Raw genomic sequence first — 7,440 nt, 5'->3', positions numbered from 1 at the left:
GAATCCTATATAAGGTCCTCTATAGAAAATCATATAGAGAGATAAGGGATGAAGACACCTGACCTAGCATGAATTTTGATGCACACATCATTATCAGCTATTAGTGCTGTTATTGTTGTATATCATTGTAGACTACATTCATAGCTAATAATGATGTGCATATCAAGATTCGTTCAAGGCATCCTCTCCATGAAGGCATCTATAGGATTTTTATTCCGGTTAATTGTACTTTTGATCTGATAATATCTCTCTATATTTTACAGGATGCCTTGCAAGAAATTTATTCAAAGAAATGAGAAGAGAAGATGCTTCAATTCGCATACAAAAATATGCAAGAGCTCATTCAGCACAAAAATCCTATACAAGCTTGAAGGCATCAGCACTTGTCATACAAACAGGCTTACGTGCAATGGCTGCACGTAATGACTACCGACACAGGAGGAGGACTAAGGCTTCTAAAATTATCCAAGTAACTTTTTCCAAATTGAATTTCTTGAAGAACTTGCAGCTCATATTTCAGATAACACTTCTAAAATATTTTCTGCTTTATTTTAGACTCAATGGCGCCTACATAAAGCCCGGTCAGCTTATCAACAACAGAAAAAAGCCAGTTTAATACTTCAATGCCTGTGGAGAGGCAGAGTAGGAAGGAAGGAACTCCGGAAGCTTCGAATGGTAAGATAAAATAGAGGGAAATTTACATAAAAGCCCCCTATGTTTTGTAGAAGTGAAAGGAAATAAGGTTTTAAGAGTGACAGTTTAGCCCTCTCCTCTTAAATTTTTAGTTAAATAATCATTACTTTTTTATGTAATCTTAAAATTTCAACATAATTATCATGTTCTATTATATAAATTATTTTATGTACAAATTAACTTCATGTAGGCGGCGAGGGAGACTGGAGCGCTGAAAGAAGCTAAGGACAAGCTAGAGAAGAAGGTTGAGGAGCTCACGTGGAGATTAGATTTAGAGAAGCATTCAAGGGTAACTCACTGATTATGTTTTCATTCTTTCATATTTCAAGTAAAATAGTTTTCAGTGAGAAGAGTGATTATTATATATATTTAGATTGACCTTGAAGAAGCGAAAGGGCAAGAGATTGCCAAGTTACAAACTTCATTGCAAGAATTGCAAGAAAAGCTTCAGGAGGCCAATGCTGCAATTATTAGAGAAAAAGAAGAAGCAAGGATTGCAATAGAGCAGGCTCCCCCAGTAATTAAAGAGGTTCCAGTTGTTGACAACACTCAGTTGGAGTTATTGACAGACAAGAATAAAGAGCTAGAGGTAAAGGAAATACCACTATTTATCATTAATATTTACTGCATTTATCATTTGTCATTCACTATAATTCAAATGTATTCTTCTAACAGATTTTTTTCTTTAGTGTTTTTCCTTCAATTTCCTAGGTATTCTACGTTTATATAAGATTTAAAAGTAGTATTCTGGACGTCATCATCATGATTAAATCTTTTGTGGTTATACAGGAGGAGCTAATTGAATTCAGAAGTAAGGCAGAAGAATTCGAGAAAAAATATTCAGAGGCCCAAAAGCAGACGGAAGAATTGATTAAAGAGACGGAAGAGACCAAATCAAAACTAAGTCAATTCCAAGAAACCATAGAAAGGTAGTTTGTAGCACTCATTTTTCCCTTCTTAAATCTTCTTGTGACAAATTTGTGATCTAACAAATCAAATATCATCTTTAAAATTTAGGCTTGAAACAAACTTATCCAGCCTTGAGTCTGAGAATCAGGTTTTAAGACAGCAGGCCTTAGTGGCATCAACAAACGAGGAGCTCTCTGAGGAAATTAAAAGGTATGCGACATTTAAAACATTTTTCAAGTGAAAATTAGATTATGAGTTAAAACTGAATATTGAATATCTGAGCACCCTTGACTTTTTTTTTCAGTCTTGAGAGTAAAATTACAGAATTGGAGTCTGAAAACAAGTTGCTCCAAGCTAGGCCTGCGGTGGTAGTTCAGCAAGTAGTCTCTAAGGAGTCAAAAGAGTATCAACCAGACATGAAAGTAATATATGCACACACTATATTTACAAATATTATCTAAAAAGTTCATTAACAGGGTTATTGCACATAGACCCCCCTGTAGCATTGTTGCTTTGAACTTGGGTACAAAGTTCATACAGCGATATTATGGGCAATTAGCTCTTATTAATATGTTCAGCTAAAGAAAGGGTTCTGATCTTTTATAGGTTCAGATTGTGGAGAATGGGCAAGAACATAGAGAAGAACCTATCTCCTCATCAGGAAGACATGTGGAAGAACCTATTCCCTCAAAAATATATGATGAAGTACCTAAGTCTCCGAAAGTATGTGTCACAAAATTGAATAAATGTAAAATCAATTCGCCTTATATATACTTTCATATAGTTTGACAAGCTATTACTTGCAGGAAACTGTGGTGGTTACTCCTGTACCTACTTTAAACAAACAGAAATCCCTTACTGATAGACAACAAGTATGTCCACTCTATACATCTATTTATTAGAACATTAGAAATGTACAAAATTTCTCATATTAAATAATATTTTCATATATCCAGGATAACCACGATGCACTTATTAAGTGCCTCATGGTAGACAAGAGATTTGACAAGAGGAGGCCGGTAGCAGCATGTATAGTATACAAATCTCTGATACAATGGCACTCATTTGAAGCAGAGAAAACAAACATATTTGATCGAATAATTCACACAATAAGATCATCGGTTGAGGTAGTGTTCTCATGTCCTCTAAATCCTTTCTACAATTCATTCATGTATATTAACAAGTTAAAACATGGCTTGTAGCTTAAACTTAGGGGAAATTTCAGCATACACCTTATAGATTGGCGCCATTTTGAGATAATCCCTAACCCCCCGCCCCCCCGCCCCTCCCGCCCCCCCACATCAAAAAAAAAAAAACCCTTAAGTTTAGAGATGTCAACCCCAGGTCTTTGGGCTTGATCACAAGAACCCCCCATATAAGGCGCCTAATTGCTTAAACCTCATTTTTTCGTATAAACCCCCCACCATTCAACATTATTGTCAGAGAAACCCAAACTTTCAACCATTATTTTCAAAGAACCCTAAATTTGACCCGTAATTTTCAGAAAATCCCATGACTTCTGATGAAAGTTCAGAAACATGCAATATGCTGTTACTGTGTGTGTGTTGGGGGGGGGGGGGCAATGCATTATGGCCTGAACAGGATTGAAAACTCTTGGGGGTTTTGTGACAAGCCTAAAAGATTAGGGGGTTAGATGGCATTTATAAACTTCGGGGGGTTATCTCAGAATGGCCTAAATTTTAGAGGGGTTATTGAAGTTAGGATTAAAATAGTTCACACCTTTGTTGTTATCTTTGTGTAACTAATTAATTGTTTTTCTCTATATAGAATCAAGAAAACATAAGTGAACTCGCTTATTGGCTCTCAACAACATCTACTCTTCTTTTCCTCTTGCAAAACACTCTCAAAGCGAGCACAGGTTCAAATTTGGGTGCAAACCGTAGTAGAGCTTCAACTGGAACTCTATTCAGTAGAATGGCACGAGTAAGTCTCTAATTTCATGCACTTTGTTAAGATTTCATAGGATAAATTCCAACAATGAGTTATAATTTGCTAAATGAATGTGTATTGCTTATAATAGACTACTCGTTCAACTTTGACTGGAATCGAGATTTCTAGTGGATACAGTGGGATGCTAGGCAAGCCGAATACTCAATCAAGAGTAGAGGCAAAATACCCTGCTCTACTATTTAAGCAACATTTGACAGCTTACGTTGAGAAAATATACGGTATGATCAGAGATAGACTGAAGAAAGAAATTAGCCCATTATTAACAATGTGTATACAGGCAAGTTTCTATTAAACACAAAAACATTGGTAAATAAGAATATACAAAAATGATAAGGTCCTAAAATCCAAATTACAGGCACCAAGATCAGCAAGAGCAAGATCAATTAAAGGATCGTCCAGGAGTGTTCATGTCAATACAGTAGCAAAGCAAGCATCCAGTGTTCACTGGCAAAGTATTGTGAAGAGCTTAGATAACATGTTGAGCATATTGTGCGAGAATTTTGTGAGTATTGAGTTTTCCTTTCCCTAATAGTGGACGTATTCGGGGATGATTTTTCACATTTAATTTGATTCTGCAGGTCCCTTCCATGATTATAAGGAAAACTTTCAGCCAAGTCTTTGCATTCATAAACGTACAACTCTTCAATAGGTACCGATCTATGGTTTTTCAACATAGTAATACTTATTCAATATGAGCGCCTAAAAAATATCTCTCAATAGGGTTTCCTTAGAATTTGCCTTAAGGGTAGTAGTTATTATCATGATTTATTTAAGCGTTAGTTGGAAATAGACCCCCAATACTTTCGCCGACTTGAAATTTCTACCCCTACAGTTCAATTATTGCAGATAGACCCCCTGAGTGAAATTTTGACCCTTTCAAGGGGGTCTATCTGCAACAATAGATTTTCACTCAGGGGTTCTATCTGCTGCAGATCTATCTGCAGCAATATAACTTCTATCTGCAGCAATATAACTTTTTCAGATAGTCTATCTAAAAAAATAGAACTATAGAGGTAGTAAATTCAATTGGCGAAGTATAGGGGGTCATCCACAATTAACCCTTGTTTAATTCACTTACTTGGGGTTAAATGAAATTTTCAAACTTTTTCGGGTACAAGTGAAGAATGCCCAAACTTACTGGGGGGTTTTGTGTAATTTACCCTTTATATATGTAATTCACTTAAATGTTTAGTGACTTCTAACACATGTAATTTACCCTTTATATATGTAATTCACTTAAATGTTTAGTGACTTCTATCTACAGCTTGCTACTCCGTCGAGAATGCTGCTCTTTTAGCAATGGCGAGTATGTCAAGGCTGGATTGCAAGAGTTAGAACAGTGGTGCTCGAAAGCCACAGAAGAGGTCAGTCGATGAAAAGTCATTCTTATCAAATGAATTAATATACAAGCAAAAAAAGAAAAAGGAAAAGAAACTTAACTAAATGACTGGTATAATGCTATTTTCTATTCCAGTTTGCTGGGACATCATGGGATCAGCTCCAACATATAAGACAAGCAATTGGATTTTTGGTAAGCAAAATTTAACACAACTTCGTAATAGATAATCTAATCATAATCTTTTCTGATGAATAAATACTAAAATGTCGCAAACTTCTCAGGTTTTGCATCAGAAAGCACACAAATCTGTTGAAGAGTTCACAACTGAACTCTGCCCAGTGAGTACAAAATACAAATATTGATTTCTTTAGACTTGAGAAAACTTATATGTCTCATATTATGGTTTCATGTGGTTTTCAGGACTTGAGTATTCCCCAGATATATCGTATTGGAACAATGTTTTGGGATGACAAGTATGGGACTCAGGGTTTATCTAAAGATGTAAGCATGCATCTGTGCTTCACTTCAAATATATTAGTTCTATAAGGGAAAATTACAGAAACCACCCTAAGATTTCTAGAAATGACAGAAAATCTCTATGCAGTTTTAAACTCAGAGTTCTACCCCTTCTTTTTTGAATTTCCATCGAACAGGCTCACATGTGTATCATGTGACTAGTTAAATAACAAAAATACCCGTATTTCTTTTCATAGGGGAAGAAACAACAAGCAAGGGAATTTCTGACATTGGCAATGCAATTCTTCAGACACGTAAACTTAGGCAGCACAAATTACAATAAATAACTGCTTACCATAAGAAACCACACTCCTCAATTAAAGAAAAACTACAGACATGCATATGATATCACTAACAACTGTTTTACACAATTGAATTGGTTTCAGGTTATTGGCAAGATGAGAGCTTTGATGAGTGATGATTCAATTAACATTCCAAATAAATCCTTTTTGTTGGATGATGATTCGAGGTAAAGACCAAAAATCCAATTCCTATGTTCCCTAAGGCCTAATTCCATTTTGATATAACATGCTAAGAAAGGGTTGTCTCATATCAGACACTAAACTACATGTATATTTTCCCATTTTATCCCCATGAATCTTCATATTTTTATAGGATTTATGGATGGGATTAAGAATATGAAGATTTTGGGGTTCCAAAGTGGAAGTATGATAGAAATTAGGATCTCATATGAGAAAACCCAATTAGAACTAAGAGCAAGAATTAGTATTTGCAACTTTTATTTGACTTACCTTTTCTAAACAAACCAAAATACTTGCAGTATCCCTTTCTCCTTGGATGATATCTCTCGGTCAGTTCTCGACATAAATATCACTAACAACTGTTTTACACAATTGAATTGGTTTCAGGTTATTGGCAAGATGAGAGCTTTGATGAGTGATGATTCAATTAACATTCCAAATAAATCCTTTTTGTTGGATGATGATTCGAGGTAAAGACCAAAAATCCAATTCCTATGTTCCCTAAGGCCTAATTCCATTTTGATATAACATGCTAAGAAAGGGTTGTCTCATATCAGACACTAAACTACATGTATATTTTCCCATTTTATCCCCATGAATCTTCATATTTTTAAAGGATTTATGGATGGGATTAAGAATATGAAGATTTTGGGGTTCCAAAGTGGAAGTATGATAGAAATTAGGATCTCATATGAGAAAACCCAATTAGAACTAAGAGCAAGAATTAGTATTTGCAACTTTTATTTGACTTACCTTTTCTAAACAAACCAAAATACTTGCAGTATCCCTTTCTCCTTGGATGATATCTCTCGGTCAGTTCTCGACATAAACCTTTCAGATGTTGAACCACCACCATTACTGCGACAAAATTCTGAATTCCATTTCCTCTTACAACAGCACATAGATTGAATGATTTTCTTTTCTTTATATTTTTAACAAAAAGGAAAGAGTTGTAATTTTTCGGGGTATTTTTTAAGTGTGCAGAGTGTAATTTTGTTTTTGTTTTTTGTTTTTTTCCCATATATTCTTTCTCCTCCTTCCATTTGATAAGCCTCACTGATTTTTTGAGTGTGTGTAGCCATATACGAGTGGATGTGTTACAGGGATTGTATGTAAAAAACAGGATTGGTTTTGCTTTTGCACGTTGCAATAAAGAAGTTTTACTTTGTAATGCTTGGGCTGTTTGAGTTTAAAAATGACAAAAAGATTGAAAAAAGATTAATATATATATATATATATACTTCCTGAAGGAAGTATCTTAACACTATAGCCATCTGTGAATTAATTGCGTGGAACATATGTGACTCTAAATAATTTTACAATTTTATGTAGTTTTGTTCTTTTTCAACCAAATTCTGAATAAATATTCTATAATATCAGTGCGATGGAGAATCATTTGCGATAAAATTTTGATAGAGAATACACAAAATATGCCGTCTTAAGACTAACGCGGAACCAAAGACCTACATGCCTCAAGATTGGAAACTCTTCTAATACAACAACAATGGCTAATAACAAAATTATGAGGTA

General features: G+C 34.8%; 1 protein-coding gene across 1 annotated transcript in view; it reads left to right on the top strand.

Annotated features, from left to right (window-relative positions):
• LOC109851232 (myosin-12-like) overlaps positions 1–7,081 on the top strand; it is a 14,690-nt gene extending 7,609 nt beyond the window's left edge. The window contains exons 21-40 of the mRNA XM_020421272.1: positions 264–469; positions 556–675; positions 884–982; positions 1,067–1,282; positions 1,483–1,622; positions 1,711–1,812; positions 1,907–2,024; positions 2,209–2,325; positions 2,409–2,474; positions 2,559–2,729; positions 3,391–3,546; positions 3,644–3,850; positions 3,929–4,075; positions 4,152–4,222; positions 4,838–4,937; positions 5,048–5,104; positions 5,194–5,250; positions 5,333–5,413; positions 5,815–5,897; positions 6,693–7,081. Of these exons, the coding sequence (XP_020276861.1) occupies positions 264–469; positions 556–675; positions 884–982; positions 1,067–1,282; positions 1,483–1,622; positions 1,711–1,812; positions 1,907–2,024; positions 2,209–2,325; positions 2,409–2,474; positions 2,559–2,729; positions 3,391–3,546; positions 3,644–3,850; positions 3,929–4,075; positions 4,152–4,222; positions 4,838–4,937; positions 5,048–5,104; positions 5,194–5,250; positions 5,333–5,413; positions 5,815–5,897; positions 6,693–6,819 (2,441 nt within the window). The 3' untranslated portion in view covers positions 6,820–7,081. The remainder of the gene's footprint in view (positions 1–263; positions 470–555; positions 676–883; positions 983–1,066; positions 1,283–1,482; positions 1,623–1,710; positions 1,813–1,906; positions 2,025–2,208; positions 2,326–2,408; positions 2,475–2,558; positions 2,730–3,390; positions 3,547–3,643; positions 3,851–3,928; positions 4,076–4,151; positions 4,223–4,837; positions 4,938–5,047; positions 5,105–5,193; positions 5,251–5,332; positions 5,414–5,814; positions 5,898–6,692) is intronic.

The sequence above is a fragment of the Asparagus officinalis genome, chromosome 8 (genome assembly GCF_001876935.1).
Source record: "Asparagus officinalis chromosome 8, Aspof.V1, whole genome shotgun sequence".
In the NCBI taxonomy this organism is placed as follows: Eukaryota; Viridiplantae; Streptophyta; class Magnoliopsida; order Asparagales; family Asparagaceae; genus Asparagus; species Asparagus officinalis.
Note: the sequence above shows the minus strand (reverse complement) of the source record. Positions and strands in the feature narration are given on the sequence as shown.